Source organism: Asterias rubens, chromosome 6 (assembly GCF_902459465.1).
Source record: "Asterias rubens chromosome 6, eAstRub1.3, whole genome shotgun sequence".
NCBI classification, from domain to species: Eukaryota; Metazoa; Echinodermata; class Asteroidea; order Forcipulatida; family Asteriidae; genus Asterias; species Asterias rubens.
In genome coordinates, this window is record NC_047067.1 from 15,323,178 (window position 1) to 15,347,720 (window position 24,543).

The 24,543-nt window shown below is 37.4% G+C and overlaps 1 protein-coding gene across 7 annotated transcripts in view; it reads right to left on the reverse strand.

The window, feature by feature from the left end:
- The window catches only part of LOC117291477 (alpha-1,6-mannosylglycoprotein 6-beta-N-acetylglucosaminyltransferase A-like), a 40,886-nt gene extending 18,389 nt beyond the window's left edge, over positions 1 to 22,497 (reverse strand). The window contains exons 1-6 of one of the 7 annotated variants that reach the window (XM_033773207.1): positions 22,194 to 22,497; positions 17,589 to 17,876; positions 11,991 to 12,242; positions 5,040 to 5,104; positions 2,709 to 2,876; positions 1,695 to 1,865 (exon numbers count right to left, since the gene is read on the reverse strand). In XM_033773207.1, the coding sequence (XP_033629098.1) occupies positions 1,695 to 1,865; positions 2,709 to 2,876; positions 5,040 to 5,104; positions 11,991 to 12,242; positions 17,589 to 17,829 (897 nt within the window). In that variant the 5' untranslated portion in view covers positions 17,830 to 17,876; positions 22,194 to 22,497. Of the gene's footprint in view, positions 1 to 1,694; positions 1,866 to 2,708; positions 2,877 to 5,039; positions 5,123 to 8,524; positions 8,584 to 11,990; positions 12,243 to 17,588; positions 17,877 to 20,909; positions 20,930 to 22,127 lie in introns of those variants that run through there. The other 6 variants (XM_033773202.1, XM_033773203.1, XM_033773205.1 and 3 more) reach the window with 6 other exon arrangements.
- Between the last annotated feature and the right edge of the window lie 2,046 nt (positions 22,498 to 24,543).

Consider the following 24,543-nt stretch of genomic DNA (forward strand, 5'->3'; position numbering starts at 1 on the left):
GTTAGTCTTTTCTTCAGTCGTCATTATGCATAAGTTCCTATGTCCTCAACCACAAAAGCTATTTTGACAATCTATACATCATATGAAAGGGCTTTACGTACGTAGTCTGTTTTCAAGGCGTTTTCAACAAACATGTCCCTCCAAACATGAGTAATTCACAAATACAAACTAAGGTGAAAATTTTAATAATCTTATCTTTGCAATCATATCAATCTGGAAAGTACAAATCAGTACTTGCAGTAAGTGGAATAATTATGTCAAACAGCAGTGCAAGATGAAATTTGATTTAACTCCAGTTGGTAGAACGGAGACCTAATTATAATTTTCGTTAATTTTTTTATCATGACATCATTAGATGTCAGGTCACGCGAATTCAATGCTTATAGTTAACCAAAGATATATCTCCTGAACCACGTGTCATCGAGTCGTAATGTTTGCTCTTTCTTGTAGCTCTTTGGTTGGACACTTCCCCTGCATGTGCAAAAGTTGCTGTTTCAGTAAAAACAAATTCCTACGATATGGGCCAAGAGCTAATCTATTTCTTTATTCCTTACGTTTTCTGACATTTTGTTCAAAGATCATTTCGACAAGCGTAATTACACCGACCGAATTCAAAGCTTTAGGAGTCTCGAAACGGCCTGAATTGTGCACCACTGCATGCATGAAAACAGCTTTGATCTGTACCCATCGTTTTTCATCATACAGCTTTTGGAATCGGCTCGGAAATGCGCCCAACGTTTCCCATACTTTTTGGAAGCGTCTGGGATAAGCACGGACCGCTTCTCCATGCTTACTTACAATGCCTGGAAAATTGCTGGAATCAGTTTTCCGATATTCATCCACTTTGTTATTCAGTGTGTTGAAAATCGCTGGAAATCTGCGCCGGCCGTTTCATATAATAAAACGTTAAACAAGAAATCAAATTTGTTCTTTGCGCTGATGACATGTCCCCTATACAGCTTGTCAATATTACAATGGTCGCTTAGAAACGCAACATGTTTTTGTTCTTTTTGTTTTTGGTTATTGATTCAAACACTGACCCAACAATAGCCGAACACCTAGTGTTTGTTTCTACAAACACTAAATTCTAGTTTGTTTTGAAAGTTGTATCCTCCAATCAAAAAGACAAAGACCTACTTGGATGTTATATGAAACAAATAATGATTGTTTTTCGTTCGTGCAATAGTAAGAATTTGTTCATTTGTTGAAAAATGGAATGATTGATTCAACTCGGCTCCACCTCGTTGATTGAACATTTCATCATTCAACTGATGAAAATATTCGAACTATTGCACTCATTAACATTCATTATTTGTACATGTGTACTGAATTAAGCAAAACTAAAAAAAATTAAGGAAATACATGCTGCAAAATAACAACACAATGATCTACATGTAATATATTGTACACCCACATTTATGCAAAATCACATATGTTTTTAAAAGTCTCTGGCACATTTTTTTGGTTATAACGCTTCATCAACAAATCCAACCATAGTTATTGTAAAGTGCAAAATTATCACGACCAGTGCAAATACAATTATCCAAAATAAACATCAGACTCCTTGACATATTTTGTTTTGAGCTAACGTGGGCCAGACATCATGCGAAAATAACAAACCCACAGAAAAGTCATCAGTTTTGGTTTGTTCAATTGGCAACAACAAAAATTACATAGTTAATGTGTTTGTCTACCTTTTTCTGCTCTCTGTTTGTAAGGTCTTGTTTTTTCTCCAGCACTTCCGCAGCGGGCATCCATTTACTGTCCCACATTCTGTCAATACGTAGTCTCACCCACTCCAACTTATTCAAATACGCCTTGTTTAGGACGGTCATCAGACCAGCCTTGTCCTTCTGTATCGTCGCCTGATGAGAAATATTTTACAAGTTCGATCATTTTTTAAAAAGGAGTAAATCATACAATTTGTGGTGCGATCAAGCGAAATGAGTCGTTTCTCGACCGAGGTCATTTTTCTCTTATTTCCACATCATACAAAGCTTCAAACACCATTGGTCTCAATATTATACAAAATACACAAGAAAATATTGCATCTTCACTCAAGAAAATACTCTTTCTAAGATACCACAAAATTGTTAAATAGTTTCATTAGGAATGTCCACTAAAACTTCAGTAAAGATATCAATTTTATCAATAAAAAGAAAAAACCAGCTGTGATGAGTTGCCAGTCTGATGAAGCCACTAGTGTGCTGGTGAAACATCATTGAAAATTGTGTGAATTTATTCTCCATTTTTTCATCCATACTGGAATCAGTCATTTGTGTGTTAAATTTGAATATTGTCAAGTACATCGATGATGTGCTTGATCACAAGTTACAACTTAAAATCCTCAGTCTATTGAGACAGTTGCTAAGTCACATGATCAGGGGCACCCCTTTTTGTGGGTACATGTACGTAAGAGACGGTAAACACCCATACACAACTCTGAATGGATGTGTACATGTATGACACAATGGTACCTGGGTTTGCTCATCTGGAAGTTCCCTCATCTAGAGGTCGCTTTGCATAGGCTTGCCCAAACCATTCGACATAGCAACTGCCTCTTTTGTCTGTCGGAATTCAAATGCAAGCGGTACATTGTGACTAAGCAAGTCATTGTACTAGACATTATTCAAATCAAACTTGCAAAAATGGCTTATTGGTAAAATTAAAATCTTTAATAAAAATACTTCAAATTTATTAAACTGTACCTTTGGTCTTTCTGAATTTACCAGAAGAGATTTGGGTGTCTGTTTTCTCCATTTGAGCTTAGGACACCATGTTTCTACCTCACTCAGGTAAATAAGAAATGAGCAGTCACTGCCATCGACGCCATACTTTTTATAACAAGGATCAGATGACCACATTTCTTTCATCCACTGCGTAAAAAGACAAACGATCTATGTTATGACACTACTGCCAAAGTGTTTCTGCATTATTGGGTCTATCGTTTGTACTGTCTCAAGGGGAACTCATAAAGCAGTCTATGGTCATAATTCAAGCATGCCTTTCCACTTGACTGCTTCTGTTACCCGTTTGATGTAGGTTGCGATGTCATTAAGCCAATTCAGAAGACGAGGGTAAAAACATCAGGACATAAAGTATTCTTACTGCAGAATTCAAACACCTACGACTGGTAACAAGGGTTAGAGAAACCAGAGTTTCCCTGATCCTGCTCAGAGAACAGTTAAAGGCACTGGACGCCTCTGGTAATTGTCGAAGACCAGTATTCTCACTTGGTGTATTTCAAACATTCGCATAAAATAACAAATCTGTGAAAATGTTGACTCATTGGTCATCGAAGTTGCAAGAGAATAATGAAATAAAAAACACCTTTGTTGCACAAATTTGTGTGCTTTCAGATGCCTAATAAAAAGGCTTCAGGCCTGAAGTCTTTTATTATTTTACCGACAAATTTCTTCTTTCTAAAAAACTACTTTACATGTACTTCAGAGGGAGCCGTTTCTCACAATGTTTTTTACTATCACCAGCTCTCCATTGCTTGTTACTAAGTAAGGTTTTATGCTAACAACTATTTTGAGTAATAACCAATAGAGTCCAGTGCCTTTAAGTCTACAATTTGTACAGTGTACATAATGTAGTTGCTGACCTAACACAAGCTGCATTGGCAAATAATTTGCGAGTCTTGAGCATCTGCAAACAAGAAAACAACTAGGACGAAGACTACATATTCATATGAAATTAAATCTTCTTTTTAACTTCTAATTTCTGTAAAAAAATCTTGAAAATAATAATTCCCATTGCAATTTGATACTAATGCGATTTGAATATGGACTTGCTCAGTTTATTGGCTCGCTAAAAAATCATTCTCATATATTCAGGTTGAAAAACTGTCATTCCTGAAAAATTGTAGAGAAACCATCCTTTTTCTTTCATATGCATGGATGGCCAGGGGAATTTAGCATTATCATAAAAATATTACACAACATGAGTGATGCAGGTCACGGCTGAGAAGTCAAGCGCATCAAACTAGGTATAACAAATAACTAGTTTGATGCGGCTAGGTATAACACATAACTACATTGTAATTGCTTTTCATCACCTAGGAGTCAATGGACACGTGTGAATAGAGATTGTTGATGTGAACAATTAGTAAGCTGTGCGCCAATTCAGCTGCCGGTGTTACATCTATACTCCTAGGGAATTGAGATGGTTTCACGAATGCTTTTAAAAAGAACATTACAGAATTGGTTTTTGCTAACAAAACAGTTGCTGGCAGTATAAACACATTATCAAATCCACCATATACATGTACATAAAGTGCCAAGCCTAAAGAAGTTTGAGATCGATTGGCCATCTGGGTCAATAAAAGGTAATAAACCACAAGAGAAAACTGACTCGAGTAAATTTTTATTTAATTTGGGGTTGAACAAAGCAAAATTATGGTACAGAGCAGGAGTCGGACTTGCAATCTCTAGTCCTAGGGTAGGGGGTCGAGTTTTGTCAATATTTAGTTTGTTCAGGGGTGCCAGTCAGAAGCCATTCAACCTCAAACTGTTGCACCAGGGATCATGCCCAAGTTTACCATACACCCTTGGAAGTGGCAGGACAGGGATCACCTTAAAGCTTAAGAAATCCCACGGTTTATTTCAAATTTCAAGTAATAAACCATTTGCGATTTACTGACTGAAGAATGTTGAAATTAATGGCAGCGGTATAAAAGGCACTAGACACATTTGGTAATTGTCAGAAACCAGTATTCTACCTTGGTGTATCTCAACATTATAACATTATGCATAAATAACAAATCTGTGAAAGTTTGCCCTCAATTGGTCATTGAAGTTGCAAGTGAATAATGAAAAAAAGCACCCTTTTTATGTGCTTTCAGATGCTAATTAAAAGGTCTCTGGTCTGAAGTCTTTTATTAGTTGAGTGAAAAATACCTCTTTCTCAAAAACTACGTTACTTAAGCCATGTCAACAGCTCTTCATTGCTCGATAGTAACTACCAATAGACTGTCCAGTGCATTGTACGTGCATGTTGTATCAACACACTACACACTAAGATCAATATGAACTTACAGCGACTTTCTTTGTACAATCTGGAAATCCTCTTAGCTCATCATCAAGATAGGAACATTTGGCTTCTGGTTGCATAATGAGATCTGTAGAGATGGTCAAAGGGAATAACGTTTAAATGAACTATTCATAATTAACTAGTTTAGGAAACCTTTGTCCCGAATATCTATGTTTACTGTGAACTTGTTACCTTGAAAGTAACAAAATTGTTAATTTTTCAATTATTTGTTTTTCATTATTAAATTTAACAAATTTTAGAAGCTATGAACTATATGAACATGAATTGTATTAAGGTAAAAGCTGTGATATTCAAGCGAATATTTTGAAGAATAATTTAAATAATCAAGTGTAATCTTGGTAATGCATACAGACATTAAAAACTTTCAGAGAAAAGTATAACGTTCTTTAAATTTACACTGCATAAAGTAAAAAAGAAAAACATGTGGTTATAAATTGGATAATTTTATCATCATTATTAATTAATCACATACATAGTATACAACCATCAAAATTGAGATCGTCTCAAAATGTGCAGTGCTTCAGTTATCAAAAAGGAATCTTAGTGGATGTGAGTTAAACAAATAAAAACCCAAACATTTCTCAGACAGTTTTTTGTTGTGTCAAAGGGTTTGAATACTTTTTGTAGGCCACAAAACACAATGTCCACAGATTTACATTAAACTACATTGTGAAAGGTAATGATGGTACATGTAGACAGCTTCCCTAAAAATATTGCTTTTTGAGGTGCTTTACACAGCTGTGAGAAATGAGCAAAACATTGCACAAAAATGTACATAATTACCAGTTGGGTATTTATACCCAAATTGGAAAATATACACTGTACGTTTTACAGTAAAATGAATTTACCGGTACTGGTTTGGGTATTTATTTTTTATACCATATCTGTTTTACATGTTAAAAGCGAGACAAAATTATATTTGTGCACTGCTTTACCTTTTTCTCAAAAACTGCAGCACCTCAGCATGTTATATTTCTTCAAACTGTGTAAGTTTAATGTAAATAATTATGTAGAACTTGTGTTTTGTGTTACAAAAAGTACTCAAACCCTTGAAGGTTAGATTTAGAGTTTATTTAAGTTAGCCCAAAAATAAAACATCCAACTTGTGCACTTGGCTCTGCATAGTGCATGTAGAGTTATGTAAACACATTCACTATACGAGTAGGTAGAGAATGCAGTATATAGGGAAATCCTTGTACATTATAATTCAAAGATCACATACGAACAACACACTTGGACATGAAGGTTACTTGCATAATACATGCATTTACAGGTTCAACATTTTCAACTGATAAAATATTTGAAAAAGACAAGAAGATCAACCTAATAAAAACTAACTGGTATTACTAATGCAAAACACAAGGTGCACTCAAGATTGAAAAAAAGTAATAAACACAATGAGAAACTGACTCTCAGAGTGAACTTTTATTAAATTTTGGGTTAAAAAAATGTACTGGAGCAGGATTTTGACCTGTAACCTCTAACCCTAGGGTTGGGGTTCTCCAATTTTTTGTCAATCTCTATTCAAGGCTGCCAGTCAGAAGTCATTCAACCTGTAACTGGCAACTTGTATATAGCCAGGGATCACACCCAAGTTTACCATACAACATGGGAAGCGGCAGAAAAGGGATCACCTTTAAAGGGAATTTGATATTTTATTTCAAATGTCAAGTAATTAAAAAAATATGGAACTGACCGGGGATTAATCAATTTGGGTTATTAAAAAAAAATTTTTTTAAATCTAGTAAATTTGTGTCTGTTCACAATATAAATGAAGTAAATAACGCAACAAGAATCATTAGTTTAAGAAAAGCACACAGGTTAAAACACCTATTAAATAAACAGTTCAAAGAAATGGACCACAGGCTGTAAATATTAATATAAACCACACCAAAGGAGTGAAATCTCGCATCTCATTAAAGTGAAAATATTGACGCTTGATGCCATTATGTGAGAAGCGAAAACGTGAATATCACCACAGAAACAACACGCACTTAACACGTCTCCAAGGCAATCCATGCACTTTTCAAGGTAACAAATCTAATAATGCTGCCATCAATTCATGGATGAGATGAATCTTTGCTTTTTAGTATCAATGTTTACTCAAGCCGCTCCTAAGACTGAATTCAAAATTCTTGGAGCACCACAGGTTGGAAGAAATGTTAAATTGAAGAATTTGTTCATTTAACCACTGCAATTCAATTCAATACAAACTAATTAGAATTCAGATGTTATATTAGAACTGTGGGATTAAATCCACCACGTTTCCACAAAGATGCTGCTTGATAAACAATATTTAGTAGATTTCAGACTCTACATTCACAATTTTCTGTAAAATAAAATTTCAAACAAATAATTTCGGTCATATCAGATAGTTTTTAAGTTTATCTTCAAAACATGAGAGTGCATAATGACCTCCAGTCACGTTTTATGCTACATGTTTACATGGTACATACAATGTAAGAAAAGTGGCTCTGTTGAAACAAGAGGTCCACATATGTAATGTGAGGACTTCAGACACTATGTGGACTTACACATGTCCACACAGTGTTATTTACAGTGTCAAAGAATAGGATTTTCCATAAGTGTACAGAACAAAGGAATGTGTCCACATAGTGACTGCAACACAGAGCTGTGTGCACACCCTCCTGTGTTCAACTTTATTTCCTGACAAACATGGAGCACATAACCACATTGTTTTCTTTTGTGAAAGAAAACAGGGACCTATTCTGAGAAGTTCTCAGTTTGAATGTTAATACAACTACACCAATGCACTCATATTGGTCAACCTTTTATCAAGGAATTCTCTTTGCTCTCCCATTTTTTAGATTTATTTTGATTCTTTTACCAGGTCCTTATTGTTTTTGCACACGAAAGCAAAGCAAGGACATGCAAACCCGGATAACTTTTGTCTAAGTTCTTGGTTTCACCAAGTAGAGACTTCTACAGTCCACACACAACAACAGTACATGTAGGTCTTCTTGGTTTAGCCAGAACAAAATTCATGCTTGATCACATCAATAGATGTATAACAATCAGGCTTTAAAAACAGTTTTGTGAAGAAAGAAATCAAAATAGAGATAACAAAAATCACAAATGAATATCTGGTTTAAAATTTAGGAAAAGAAAGAGTTATTGATCAGTGGTTAAGACATATTATTTCACAACTTTAGTAAGTATAGAAACATTACTTGAATGAAGAACTTACATGAACATTTCATTTGTTTTTCAAAGCCGCCATCATGAAAAATGAGAGAGAAGAATGATTCAAAGAGAGATCACAATATGTAGACATGCAACTTCGTTTTTGAGGGGGAGGGGGGAAATGAAAATGGGTACAATGGGTTTGGAGACTTTGTATATGGCACAACAACAAATACAAAAAAGAGGAAAATGTTGAGTTTATTAGAACATTAACGATTAGTTTATAAATAAGAACACAGGTCCAGAACACACATTATTAATTCACCTGGTTTCTTTAGTTCACACAATCTTTTATTGCAGGACGTTTGACGTAGATCGCTAGAGCTACATGATGGGGGAAAAACTCTATTTAATTCACGTGGGTGTCCAGGTGTCTTTTAAACAGTGTTTTGAATTTGGACAGAACTTTGAACCTTGTTTTCTTAAAGATACTGGACTATATTGGTAATTGTCAAAGACTAGTCTTCTCACTTGGTGTATCTCAACATATGCATAAAATAACAAACCTATGGAAATTTGAGCTCAATTGGTCGTCTAAGTTGCAAAATAACAATGAAAGAAAAAACACCCTTGTCACACGAACTTGTGTGCATGGGCGATTTCGAGACCTCAAATTTTAATTCCGAGGTCTCGAAATCAAATTCGTGGAAAATTACTTCTTTCTCGAAACTATGGCACTTCAGAAGGAGCCGTTTCTCACAATGTTTTATACCATCAACCTCTCCCCATTACTTGTCACCAAGTAAGGTTGTGTGCTAATAATTATTTTGAGTAATTACCAATAGTGTCCACTGCCTTTAAAACAGGAGTCCTGTAACACAAAACGCATCATTTACAAATAAGGTACTATGGAACAAAGATAAAGCTTTATACAATGTCTCTGATTCATAATGTATTATAATGTAAAACCTTGTAGGTAAAGTCAATTATTTTGTACCTTCACTTATAAAACGTGTTCACCTACCTGCTCAGGTACATTATTAACTTGGGCGATAAGCCATATTGCGAATTAATGTCTGGTTTAATGACTTGCTTAGTCCCTTTGTACCGCTTAAATTTCAATTCCGACAGACTATAGAGGCAGGCAGATGCTATGTCCAATAGTTTGGGGCAAGCTTTTGTATAGCAACCTCCAGATGAGCAAGTGCCATACACATCCTTTTAGATGTTTATGGGTGTCCACCGTCTTTTACGTACGTAACAGCGCAAAAGCTGTCCCCTAATCATGTGACATACATGTAGCAACTGTCTCTACAGTCTGAGGAGCTTAAATTTAAGGTGTAACTTGTGATCAAGCACGTTATTGAACCAGACAATATTCAAATCTAACACGCTTACTGGGAAGTGGTAATTGTGCGTGACTGAAATACAGAGACATACATTCTTGATGAAGGAATTAAATATACATCATTGGACTGGTACGACTTCCTATTCAAATTCAAAATGCTGTTAAATTTTATATAACTTTAATAGACTAGAGCCCGAGGACATTAGCATAATGTGAAGGACGCTCAGAAAAGCAAAATGCGAATGAAGTTACATTCCATGTAAATATTTGAAAAATGTCACAATAAATTATGCACACATGCTAATAACAAAGTCGGGTTTAAAAGCAATTAGGATTTATAAAGCCTGGGTAAACATTGTCGGTTTAAAGTGGGGGTGAACAAGGATGACTCAAAGTTTTGGTAAACATTGACAATTCTGGGTCAACATGGATCATCTATATTTAGTTTTAAAGGCCCACCTTGAATATAAAAAGTTGCAGTCCATCAACAGGGTTGGTTCACATAGAAAACATTTTTTAGTGAAGCAAGAAAAATTGTTTCATTAAAAATGTTTTCTTCTTGAACCAACCCTGTTATGGACTGCAACTTAAACTTTAACATGGGTACATGTAGCTCTAGCTGTTTTTAAAATGGCACTATTAAATACAAAACTGCAAAGCAAAACCTCATACAAATTTACAGCTAGTGAAGATGGATTGGGGGAGATTTAAGCTGGCTGTGTAATGGCTTTAAATATAATGCATTATATTAGGTTCCTGGTCATTTTGTTGGTCGGAATTTAAATGGGTATTCATAAATACCCCAGACAGTTTTGCTATTCCTATTGGTGGAGAGCGCGTCACGTGGGTGTGTATAAACTTTGTTTATGACCAGTAAAAAGTGTTGCAACATGGGCGTGACACGCAAGTGTGCATCTGTTCTTATAAGACAGTTTCTTCATTCCTATTGGTCGAGAGCAACGGCCGAGACAGTTGTGCCACATCACGCAATACGCGCGACGCGCACAGCATTCCCTTATAAGGAGTTGTTTACCCGAGGGCCTTGACTGGGCCTTACCATTTCATAGGTGGTGTGGTGTTGTGTTGAAAGAAATCATTTAACAATTATAATTTTTGCATTTATTTTACTTTTTGACCATATGAAGTGTTGATGTTTTTTGACCGAAAATGTATTTATGAATGGGAATCAAAGTGTGTTGAATCGGTTTTCAACTAGTGGTTTAAACCTGCCGAGGCCTGGTTCTTGATAATTTACCCCGACTATGTCTGGTTAAAATTATCAAGAACCAGGCCTCGTTGGGATTAAACCACTAGTTGAAAACGTCTTCACTACACATTGATTCCCTTATTTCTGAAGGTATTATAATCAACAATCGCTTTGCATTAAGTGGCCATGGAAAGCATTGGATTTTGGTACTTTTTGTACCGACACAAACACAATGTCCACAATCGCTTTGCATTAAGTGGCCATGGAAAGCATTGGATTTTGGTACTTTTTGTACCGACACAAACACAATGTCCACAATCGCTTTGCATTAAGTGGCCATGGAAAGCATTGGATTTTGGTACTTTTTGTACCGACACAAACACAATGTCAACAATCGCTTTGCATTAAGTGGCCATGGAAAGCATTGGATTTTGGTACTTTTTGTACCGACACAAACACAATGTCCACATACATGTATTTACATTCAACTTACACAGTTTGAAGATAATGGTGGTAGAAAACTTCCCTTAAATGATTACATGCAGAGGTGCTTTACTTTTTTGTTAAATGAGTGAAACAAGCCGTGTCTCAGCAAGACAAACACTATTTTAGCAGGAAAACAATTTGTTTAAATGCTATGAAACTGAGCTGAAAACTATTTTGTGACATTGTTTTACTCATCTGAAAAACTACAGCACTTCAGCGAGTAATATTTTATGGGTAACTTTCTACTATCATTACCTTGAAACTGTGTAAGTTTAATGTAATTATGTACACATTGTGCAAAACGTACCTACACCCTCTAAAATAAACAAAATGAGCAAATTGATACAGGGGGAAAAACCAACGACTGCTAAACACTGTCGGATGAAAACAAAGTTTGAAGCTTGTTTGGTGATGATGATGCATATCATCAACAACAATTTCAAAATTAATTCACAATATTGTTTTCTGGATGGTTTCTGTGACTTAATAGGATAAATATTTGTTATTAATCTCAACTGATTTCAACACATCAAGTCAAGAAAATCATTCCCACAGTAAACTGTTATTAAATATTATAAACCACAAGGGAAACTGTTCAACCCTAAATCACTATTAACTGGAGTATTTTTGGGCTGCATTATTTTAAAAAAAAAAACGCCCAATACAAAATATGAAGTTTATAACAGGCTGGAACTAAAATTCATGCATTTGTGCATTCAAGTATATAAAAAATAATAGTCAGACTCGTACCTTTTGCTAACAGCGGCTGGTCCCCTTCAATGCCCAAGTCCTTCTTAACAACAACTTTCTTCTTGTTGGTGAAAATACTTTCATTTTGGTGTTCTACCTCATTCTTTGCCTGGTTGTGTTTGTGTTCAGCGAGACCAGTAACATTTCTCAGGAGTTGACTATTATTATTATAAATAACATCCACTTTCTGCTCCACATTGCCCAGACGTTCTAGAATGCTCTCCAGTAGTACAGCCAATGTACGTTTCAAATCTAGTAATCAAGAACAGACAAGACGTTACTAGAGGAATGTTCAATTACACTAAATTAACAAGTCATTTTAAAATTAGCAGCACATCTTTCATACAAACAAGTTGACAAGTTCAATGGTTTGAAATCATGACATTACTGTCATGAATACATATGACAATAGCTGTAAACAGTGTATGCACTAAACATGTAGGTTTAAGGTTTCAGGTCTATTTCCATACCATTAGTCAGTGCAATATAAGGGAAACGACTCTGTAAAAAATTGAACTTAATTGGTCATCGAAGTTGCAAGAGAATGAAAGGCACTGGAAACGTTTGGTATTCTCAAAACATTTACTCAAAATAATTGTTAGCAATATGAAGAGTTGTTGAAACATATATTATAAAACATTGTGAGAAACCACTTCTTCTAAATTAACATAGTTTTTGAGACAGAATTACACAGCGGTATTAAAGGCACTGGACACCTTTAAGTTTTTTATTCTTCACTCAAACATTAAAAGACTTCAGGCCTGAAAATTAGGCATCTGAAAACATACAAAATGTGTGCAAAAAGGTTTTTTTTCTTTCACCTTTCTCTTGCAATTTCGATGACAAATTACGTCAAAAACAGATTTGTTATTTTATGTACATGTTGGGATACACCAAGTGAGAATAATGGTCTTCAACAATTACCAAAGGTGTCCAGTGCCTTTAATACCGCTGTGTAATTCTGCCCTAAATTTCAACATAACAAGAATTTGGCTGAGATGAAAGCAACGAAGGCTGTTTTCATTAACAACTGGTTCGCTGAGTGGAGAGTTCATTGTAGCATAGACCAGTCGAAATATGTATTCATTCAGGTAAAGGGTTAACAATTTTGTTTACCAAAATCTTTTTATGGTAAGCAGATTGTGTTCCTAAGCTTTATGTGACAATACTAGTCTTATACAATTTTCAAATGTGTCAGAGTGCCTTTAAGTCGCTACTGATAGAATTACTGCAACGTATCAGTCTGTACATGTAGTTCCTACTTCCTAGGAGTTGTTTTCACTCACAATACAATTTTTAAAAACTAATATCCAATATTTCCTCAAAGGCAGTGACATAGCGTTCTCTATTGATCATCCTGCTATAATGAGTGCCCTTACATTGTCAGTGCAGAATGCTTTTTCAGTGCGTGCTCTTTCAATAAACTACATAATGTATGTGTAGCTTTGTACCCTTTGTAAGAAGAAGAACCTACAAGTACTTAGCTTCTTTTTTTTATTACATCATTTAAAGCCGTTGGACCCTTTCGGTAAACAGTATTGTCCAAGGCCCACACTACGTGTATCACAACTTCTATATCAAATAACAAACCTGTGAAAATTTGGGCTTAATCGGTCATCGGAGTCGGGAGAAAATAACGGGAAAACCCACCCTTGTATCCGCGCGTTTCATGACATGTGTTTAAAATAAATCCGTAATTCTCGTTAACGAGAATTGATATTGTTTTACTGTTTTCTCAAAAAGTAAAGCATTTCATGGAATAATATTTCAAGAGAGGTATTTCACCACTACCTTCTGTAAAAAGTTATTTGTAAATCTGTGAACTTTTTTTTGTTTTCTGTACTGAATGGGTCCAATGGCTTTAAAGCCATTGGACCCTTTCGGTTCAGAAAAAAAAAAAAAAAGCCATTGGAACCTTTCGGTTCAGAAAAAATAACTTACAGGGTTTACAGAAGGCAATGGTGAAAGACTTCTCTTGAAATATTATTCCATGAAATGCTTTACTTTTTGAGAAAATAGCAAAACAATATAAATTCTCGTTAACAAGAATTACGGATTTATTTTAAACACATAAAATAACAAACTTGGAAAATTTGAGCTTAATTGGTTGTTGAAGTTGCAAGATTATAATGAAAGAAAAAACACCCTCCCGTCACACAAAGTTGTGTGCTTTCAGATGCTTGATTTTGGGACCTCAAAATCTCATTCTGAGGTCTCGAAATCAAATTCATGGAAAATTACATCTTTCTCAAAAACTACGTTTCTTCAGAGGGAGCCGTTTCTCACAATAATAATAATAATTACAACATTTATAGAGCGCTATACGGATGTTCCTAAGCGCTATAACCAGATTGACAAAACAGATGGGTTTTATATTAAGTTGAGATTTGAAAGTGTCCAATGAAGGAGCTGCTTGAATGTGGGTGGGTAGCTTGTTCCAAAGTGTTGGAGCTATGACTGAAAAGGCCCGATCGCCATAGCGTGTTATGGTGCGGGGTCGCGGGAAAGCTGGAAATGAGCTATTGTACCTTGGATAAAAACACAAACCCCAGTTGCCATTTTTGCTGGCAAATCAGATACCATAGCACACTGATTTGAAAAACAGTAATAAATAAATAATAAAGAATAATAAGTCTTACATAGCGCATTTCACAATCAATGCGCTTTTATATTTGGACGAGTCAAACAATAATACACCATTTTTTCAAAACAGTTGAGTTAGGCCTAATGGTTTTGAATGATACAATTTTAACTATGGCTTTGCCACGTGTATAATTGCGCTTAAATAACTGACACTTTAAATTAAAATGTACAGTTTGGACTGAGCTTAGATTAAATAAACGACAGAAGAGAAAGGGCAACTTGAATAGACTCACTCTGCGAAATACAAATGTTGACAAAAGCAAAAGCAGGTTTTGTCTTAAAGACAATAGATAATACACCTGTATTCATAAATCTTCGGCATATAGGCCGCCTGGCGTATAAGCCGCAATGCCCCCACCCCCACCCAAAAAAAAAATATATATATATCGGTTTTGATGAATTATCACGATGTCTTCCCTAATTGAGACGCCTTGCAACCACAAAGTGTCCCATAACCAACCCCAAGATTCCCCAATTGATCTCGAAATGACAGGGTTTCTTTTAAAAAAACTATTATCAGACTAATATAGCGCCCAGGCGGTCTCACACAGACACTACAGAAGTAACACAGTGACATTTACCTCCCCTGTGTGGAGCCTTGTGCCGCGAAATGCCGACCACATTGGAATCATATTACACAAGCCAAAACCCATCAGTACTGTTTGTGCGTTATGGATGCTTATTGGTTAACTAGAATGAAATGGGCAGGATCTAGCTAAATATGCACACATGTAAGAACAGTCATGCGCAGTAGACACTTTATTTGTGTGTAACTGAAAGGCCACGGTTTTCACAATGGGTAGACTGTAGACATTACAACTGACAGCTGTATACCTCAACTTATACTCAACTTATAATTTGTTTTGAAGTGATTGTACAATTCCAGTTTTTTAAACTTCAAATATAAATTGCGATATTATCGAATATCGCGATACTTTTTTGACTATACATCGTGGGATAATAAAAGCAATATTGCCCAGCTTCCAAAGCGCTGTACAAAGTAACTACAAATAAGCACAAAATATAATAACTGTATACACCTGTATTACTTGCCTGCTGCTTCTAAAGTCAATTACCCAAAGTCAAATATCTTAAAAAGTCGGAACTGAAATACAAAAGACGGTTTTTCGAAGTCAGAAAGTCTGAATTCCGCCAACGAGGAAAATCTCATCCCTGATTCTATCTTGCAGTGAATCCTACATGCAACCGCATCTTACCGCATTTGCACATTCAACTTCTCCCCTTTAATTGTTGCACAATACTAATACAATATATTTTATATAAAAACTTTTTTGACATTTCTTTTTTATACTTTGAACGGGTCACAAAAAAGTCTCACTTCATATTAAAAAATATTAAAAAGGTAATAAATAAAATGGATGTAAATTAGAAAGCAAGCTAAGGAAAGCTCATTGTTTTGGATCTGTAAAATATACACAGGGTTGTGCTTAGGGTTGTGCTTAGTCCAAAGATCAAGTGTTGTATTTTTATCAGTAAAGCTACCCATACGTTAATGTTCCCAAGAGTCCAGCCCAAAACCAATCAGGCATGGAGTGAGGAAGTTAATTTCATCATCGAGTCTCATACACAATGGGTTATAATGCTTATTACATGTAGATAAGTCTTTGCACATAATTTGTTTAAAAACATTGAGCAAAGAGCTTCATACTGTATGGCAGGCCTTGAGAGTATCACAAAAATACAACTACTGTACACCTAGCTAACTTGTTTTGTTCACAGCACCGGGATACTGGCATACTGCATCGGATTTTTCATTCACAAGTAGAATATATTGCATTTTTAGTAGACAATGAGAGCCCTCTGCGTGTGACTTGCGTGTCCGACAAGAGTCCGACCTAATTTGGAAAAAATCACTCCACCTTCAACCAATTACATATAGGAGGCCTGTCTCCACCAGCCGACCAGATGATTCGGGAGTACCATGGCGAATCAGGCAACTGTTCGCAGAACCTGGCATATCAGATGACATGTTCTAATCCGAGAGTTTCTACGAAGGCATGCTTCCAATTTAGATGGCGCAGGTTACAGCTTTATAATTGTATCTATAGATAACTAGACATTAGGTGTCCGTGAACAAACACAAACAAGTTCCATTTTGTTTCACTTTGATTCAATGCTCTAGAACTCTAAAGTGTGGCTGACTTTCAAGCTCAAATGATACTGCTCAATGCTGCAAAAAAGAATTTCACATTTTGTTGACCTATATTTACATGAACATGTATCTAGCAAACCACCCCAAAGATTGACTAATGTATATTGAATGGGTTCAGTATAATCTATAAACTGAAAAATAAAGTAATGTCTCAAATGAAACCGATATTTTATGTCAAAATTCATAAACATTAGTAATTTTCAATGGCTTTTTCTGGCTTCAACAAACAACTTTTTAGTCAAGTCTGGAATAAACATGTCAATCTATCAAGGTCAGCTTTATACATGTAAGCATTTTTCTTCTTCGTTTTTGTTTGTTCATACATTTAAAATAACAAATTACTTTAGATTTTCAGATATTTCTTTTGACCCATCCAAACAATGGCTTCATTAAGTACCTTTAATTGAGCAATTTCACAGGTTGATTGATGACAAATACAGGCCTGTATGCTTCAACATTGAAAGGGCAAGGGCACTACTTTTGTAAGACATTTTCTCCTTGGTAAAGGGCAACCTACCGGTATTAGTAAATTGCAAATTTCTACTGGAGTCAATGACCAGGGTGCAAAAAGGCAATCGACGGGTTGGAGTCAATGACCAGGGTGCAAAAAGGCAATCGACTGGTTGGAGTCAATACCAGGGTGCAAAAAGGCAATCGACTGGTTGCCCTCATAAAGTACAGAAATATCAAGCCTGCAAATGTATGATGTGTTCCACATCATATCTTCGAAAGTACATCGATGTTTGGTTTTAGAGACAAAAGTGTAATGAAAATTAACTCACCATATACTACCCCCGAGTTCTGTACGTTGAGTCCTTGTTTCTCTTCCCTAGCGAGTGCCTTCACATAGTTTTCACTATCATCAAGAATTCTCTGTCTGATTCTATCACTCTCCAGTAAACCTGGTTGTGCACGATACATGGAATAGTTCATAAACGCATACACCCATGTCAGCATCAGAAAAAGAAGCAGAATACCTATCCTACTGGATGTAACAATACGGCAGGTTTTGCGGACGGCCATGATTTAGTCAGCGTGTGGACACCCTAAGGTTTATATGTAGCAGCCACCTACAACAAAAAAGCAATATAAAATGATTATGGAAAATAAATAAAATAGATATCACAAAACACTTTATTCTTGCTGCAGAGTCATTGGAGGTCTGGGGTGTAGCGCTTGACACCAATTGTATAGCCCCCACTACAAAGTCACCCACATCAAAATGTTTCCCCCAAGCAAGCTCACTGTTAATAGCTCACTGAATAATCCTGCCCCCCTCACAGAGGCACCACCATTAATACAGCCACACCTTGAACCAGACACAGTCACCCAGATACTGTCATGGCCGAGCGGATAAGAGCACCGAATTCAAGCTCTGATGCTTCTGTTCAGCAGAGTGTGGGTTTGAATCCCGGTCGTGACACTTGTGTCTCTGAGCAAGACACTTAACTATAATTGCTTCTCTCCACCCAGGGGTAAATGGGTACCTGTGAGGGCAGAGATGGTTCTTGTGGTTGATTTAGCCGAGTAGCACATATTAATGTTGCACAGGCTGCATACTCCCTACCAGGGAGCTGAGATGGTTTAAGGAGTGAATTAAGGCCCAGTGACCAGGGGTAATAATGTGAAGCGCTTTGGGACGCCCTCCGGGTGTGAAAAGCGCTATATAAAAACGGGTTATTATTATTATTATTACCCACAAAACATTGAACCCACCAAACACAGAGTTCTCATCCTAGAAGAGCCAATAAGAGAAGTGCAGAGCCAACCTTGAAACCTCTGATTGGCTCTTTGCACAGATCTGCCATTGTGATGTGTGTGTACAGAGCAGACTTCATGCTTCAGTAGTATTGTTTGGATGAAAGGTTTACACTACTTAACTTTAGAGTTTATAATGATCACTTTAGCTATTCACTGCTGTCCCAAATTCGAGGTTCTACGGGCAAATGACTGATCGACCCAGGGCAAATATAATAGGCCAGCATCAGTGTTGTAGCCACGGTTGGCGGTGCTGAGCGGGCCTGCCCAGGACTCACAATTTTTTCCCGCACTCTGAGCAAACTACATTGTTGCCATCATGCACAGATTTCCCCTAGAATATATCAAAGTATTGTCTGCTGCCTGTGCATTGATCTGAGACAGAGCTAATAAAAAAGATGTCACAGAGAAAGAACACAGTCAAAAGTCCATTCAACAGCAATAAGGTTTTTTTCCTCAATTTTTGCTCCAATTTTCTTTCCTAAGATGTTTTCTATTTTAATTGTTAACTTTGTACATACATATTATTTTATAGTCTATATAAATGCTTTTAATTTGTGTATTATCCTTTCCTATAACTGGCGGCTCGTCCGCTGTTGGTTTGGTCAATAAATATAATATAATATAAAATAAGTAAGCATAAAAAAAATTGTTGATCGCTCACCCTTGGTAGACTTCCCCCAAAAAATATATACCTGTAGTAGGCTATAAGTGTATTGCCCACCACTAATATGGTCTAGCTACAACCCTGGCAAACATCTCAAACACTCAAGTATTGTTTGAAGCTTTGCTTTTTATATGAAGAAACTATGAATAAATAGTAAAACTAAACACAACCCTTCCAGCAGCAGCTCACCACAAGAATGTCTCACTCCAACGCAAACACAACCTGCCAGCAGCCAACTCTCACGCTTTACCAGCCAAGAACAGCTCGGATCCAGCAGTACAAAAACTCAACCACCACCAGTAGTCCAGCATTCTCCCCAAGACGAGCAGAGTATACTGTTCAAAACCTCAAGACCAAACCCACTCACACAAAAGAGACTTACACAGGGTTATACCCGCAAGTTTACTATTTATTATAGTTTCTTCCTATCTCATCACTCTAGTCTAAGTCTCATGACGATGACTAGAGTAGGCTAGTTCAAACATTGAGACCAAGCAAAAACTCACTCCGCTGCAGTGAAGTTAATTAAAACTACTAGGCCATATACTTCCGCTTTATTACATTTATGATAAAGAGCAAGACCAATGTCAAAACAAAAGAGAGCCGGGATACATGTAACACCATGGAGGAAGAAAACTTTAGACTAACAGCCCAACACGGTGGGCTAGCAGTAGCACACATAGCGTTTACTCGTGCAAACTGAATACGATTTGATCTATTCAACACACGTGCAATGCCTATAGAACACTATATATATAGAAGCCTATAGGCATTGCACAAGTTCAATATTGGTCTAGCCAGTGTTGGGTCTAACAGGTTTTAACGTATTTTCTCTGTGTTTTTTTAGTTGGCCATTTCCCTATTCCATCATCTTCTCATTTCTATTGTTCCATTTGACCTTGTTCGTGTGAATGATGTCCATTATTTTTTAGACTCAATATTTTAACTAGAAATGGGAGAGCCTTTCTTCTAATACAATGCTAGTAGTCTGAGTCTGAATAATAAACACTGACAATGGTTCCAAGTGTGTGATAGTTGGCTAATGGTGGAGGTTTTATTACAAGAGGGTGCTGTTTCAGCCAATAATGTATTGGCTATCAAGACGACTAAAAACTGCGATCACAGACTTAGAACCAAGTCTATACCAGGCCTGACACTTCACGGAGGCAACGAAGGCGATTGCCTCCGTTGCCCCTTGCCATTTCCTTGGTGCCCTTGAAATGCTCCAGTAGAAATTTACAATTTCCTCATAGGGTGACCTTTGCCAAAGAGAAAATGCCTTAGTGCCCTTGCCCTTTCAAAAACGAAGCATACGGGCCTGCTATACACACTGACACAAGCTCAGTGCGGGTCCAGAAAATCCACTCTGAAAACAAAAGTTGCAATAAATGATAAAGTCCCACCGTTATAATGGCGGACTCCGGAGGACATTGTGTAATACCAGAAGGTTAAAATTCTGAATAATTTGTAACAGTGAGAATTACAATTTTTTGCAACAGTTTGTTTTTTGGCGAGGGGATTTTCTGGACCCCTGCATGCTAAGCTCAATGAGAGTACAAAGTAACAAAGAACTCGTAGGTTAGAGCTCCCCCTAGACTAAAAAAATGTAGAACTTTAGGTTAGTTCCGCTATTGTCTCCACGAACGACGATAGTGGAAAGAACCTCATCTATTTCTACCTCCATGCTAACAGTTGACAATTGGAAAGTCAACTGCTTTCATCCACTCCCTCATCCACTCCCATTGTCCCACTTCGAAATGAAGGAAACATCAAAGTGGTGGAGCTTTTCAAGTAACTGGGTGCCTTCTGCAGAGCTGATGGAACAATTGGCAAAGAGCTGAACAACAGAATTGGCAGAGCTGCAGGATCTTTCAGGGAGCTGGAGAAGATATGGAAAGATCGTTATCTCAACCTGAAGATCAACTCTTGTGTTCTACAACTCTTGTGTTCTTTCAACCTGGCTGTACGCCGCCGAATGCTGGAGTCTGACAGAAAGAGACGAAGCCAATTTAGACATGTTAGATGCTCTGGACATGAGATGCCTAAGAAAGATCCTGCGTATTAAATGGACGCAACATACCACAAATAAGCATGTAAGAACAATGACCAAACAGCCCCCACTCACAAGCATCATTAGAAAACGCAGATTGCAGTGGTTTGGTCACCTCCAACGAATGGGAACAAAACGCATCACTATGAACAACTCTACAACTGGTCACCAACCCATGGGAAACGCAGACGAGGGCGCCCTAGGACATCATGGGAAAATGTAACCCAGAGGGACCTCTCCAGACTGGGCACGGGGTGGTCTGTGGAGGAGGCAGAAGTGGCAGCTTAAGACCGTTCTATTTGGAAGCGTCTCACAAGTCAGGCAGCCGGTGCAGTTATGCATGATGCTAACCGATGATGATGATGACGCTCAGTCATACAGTACAGTGTAGTTCTAGGAGTGGATAACTTTCCGTATGGCGCCACCACTTTTTCACTCATTTTTACAAAAAGGGATATATCAATCAGGTAAATTAGATACTATATTATTTTATTTCGAATGAAAAAGTGGTGGCGCCACACGGAAACTTTTCCCTAGGAGTAATTCAAGAGCAGGTAGTCTAATGTAAAAATTATAGTTTATGTTTGAACCTCCATGTCACAAGGCATTATAGGATGGAAAAGGGGGCTTACATTGGATTCAGAAAGAACTTCTTCACGCAACCAACAACAAGTGACAAACATCTGGAATTCCCTTCTTCCACACCACAACAAAAACAAAGCAGTGATGATATTGGATTGATGCAAAACTGTTAAAAGCAGGATAAGACAAGACTTGATTCTCACTGTGGGTTGAGAGGAAAGGATAGGATATGGTGTCACAAAGGCTATCTAATTAATAATTTACCCATAACCGTAATAAGTAGGGTCCATAAGTAATTTGCACACACACCTCCCTAGCCTAGCACCTTACCCGGCCTCGACCATGGACTCTGCTGGAGGAAGAAGCCCTCGCCGACCATCACCACTACTGCTGAGTGACTACCAGCCACCGTGACCATGGACGCTTTGTACTTTTGTTAAGACACTGTTCTGTTTTAATTTAACACTGTTGTGATCACCAACACAACAGTAACGAGTTTGTGTATAAAAAGCAGCTTATTTAAGTGACAAACATGATGAAAGACTACGATGATTTGAAGAGGCAAGCATACCACAGCAAAACGAATCCAGCAAAACAACCATCCAGCGGCCGCCAGCGTTACCGCATTTCCTCTTATATGTGTGCACGACGTACGTACATTAGTTAACACGCGCGCGACGACAGCCGACCGGCATTGATTGGTGGTGTGTGTAGTTTCAAAGGTCGACTTCACAAGTGGTTCGTTTTCTCATAGGTCGAGTAAGGATAGGTCGACCTGTCGCGGTCGAGTTGGCACTTAAGGCATTGTACGGAGCTCTGGAGGTGCCATCCGTCTCCGTAAATTCGATTCAAAATCCTTGCCATAAACTTATAAAATAACTGCAAATGAAAAAAAAAATAGAGTGAAACTGTGCTGAAAAAAAATGTATGTGGTGCAATAAAATAAGAATGATTAGATTTGAGTACAGTCCACCGTGTAGTTTATTCATATCATAGAATGATTTATTCAACAGCAGGAGGCCGGGCTGCTTGAAACAGAAATCAGCATTCATAAATACCCCAGACAGTTTCTCTACTCCTATAGGTGGAGAGCGCATCACATGGGGGTGTTTAAACCTTTGATAATGACCAGCTGGAGCTGTTTATAACAAGCTGGCTTCCGCGTGTCAGGCGCGCAAGATTATCACGAGGAACGCAATTCATAGCTATAGTAACAGCCCATAATCTAAGCGCGCACGCGAAATCTAAGCGTGCGCGCATTCACACAACCCACACGCATCAAATTTTTAAATGTTTTTAACACGTTTTTTAACAAAAGGGCATTTATGAATGGGAATAAAAGAGTAGTGACTCGTTCTTAAACGTCCGTTTAAAACCTTGCAGGGTCGTTGCCATGTGATAAAGGCCCTCGCTTCTGCTCGGGCCTTGAATCACTGGTCGCCGCCCCTGCCGGTGTGGCGGTTTCAACTTTCCGCTGTGTTCAGTTTTCCGAATGACCAAATACGGTAGCATTACGTCATGCGATGCCTGCGCACAGCAAGCGAAAGTAGTCCATTTTTAGTGCCGTATTGAGTCATCCATTACCCTCCGGTAGCTGTCATGGCGGCGTCCACGAGTCGACTACAACTAGCGGCAAACGCGTGGATCGTATGAGTTGTTTTTTATGCAAGCAGAGTGTGACCTGCCTAAAGTTGTACCCATGAATACATGTAAAGATGGGGCAAGAGATTATGTGACTACACAGAAAAGAATCGTAATATAAACAATTTGGGGGTCACTGCTGAGAGAACTACAGCACTCGCCAGGGTACTCGCGGCGGTATCTGACAGGTCACCCGGAAAACTGAACACGCCGGAAAGCTAAAACCGTTCGAACAACGTGCTGATATGTCCGACTACGTCACCCGGAAAACTGAACACGGCGGAAGACTGAAACCGCCACACCGGCTTTAACCAGCCATTGAAGAACTCGTCGCTACCCCGTTATTCCCTTATTTAAAAAAAAAAAATTGCGGTTTACCACCAGGGTCTATTGCATGAAGTTGTCGAGCAGAACATACTGCCTAGCAAAAACTTCTTTGCTGAGCCAAACAAATGTGTTGACTTGATGTTAATTTTTGCTGGTAACCTGTTTCTGTACCTAGCACATTTTATTTATTACTTACAGGCTTTATGAAATTGGGCCCTGGATATCCGATATCTACATTTTCTTTTCAGGGACAAAAAGCATTCAGGGACAGGGCTAGTTTAGATCTAGCAACATATTTGGTGTTTTGAAGTTGAGAAGATATCGTCAGTAGGCTATTAATTTGGTAGTTCAACAAATTTTACATCTAATAAATGTTTGTTTTACAATCAAATGGAATCACTGGGTAATATGTTGTTTTAAGATATTTATGTTCTGCCACAAATAGTTATCAAGCTCAGATTCACAATCACAATTTTGATCTCAAAAGTTGAGATCTAAAAATTGTATTAATCACCCATAAGGCACTGGAAACTATCAGTAATTACTCAAAATAGTTGCATAAAAACTTAATGTGAAAAAGCAATGGAGCTGATGAAGTGACGTAGTTTTCGAGAAAGAAGTAATTTTCCACTTAAATATTTAAATTTGATTTTGAGACCTCAGAATTAGATTTTGAGCAATCAAGCATCTGAAAGCACACAACTCTGTGTGA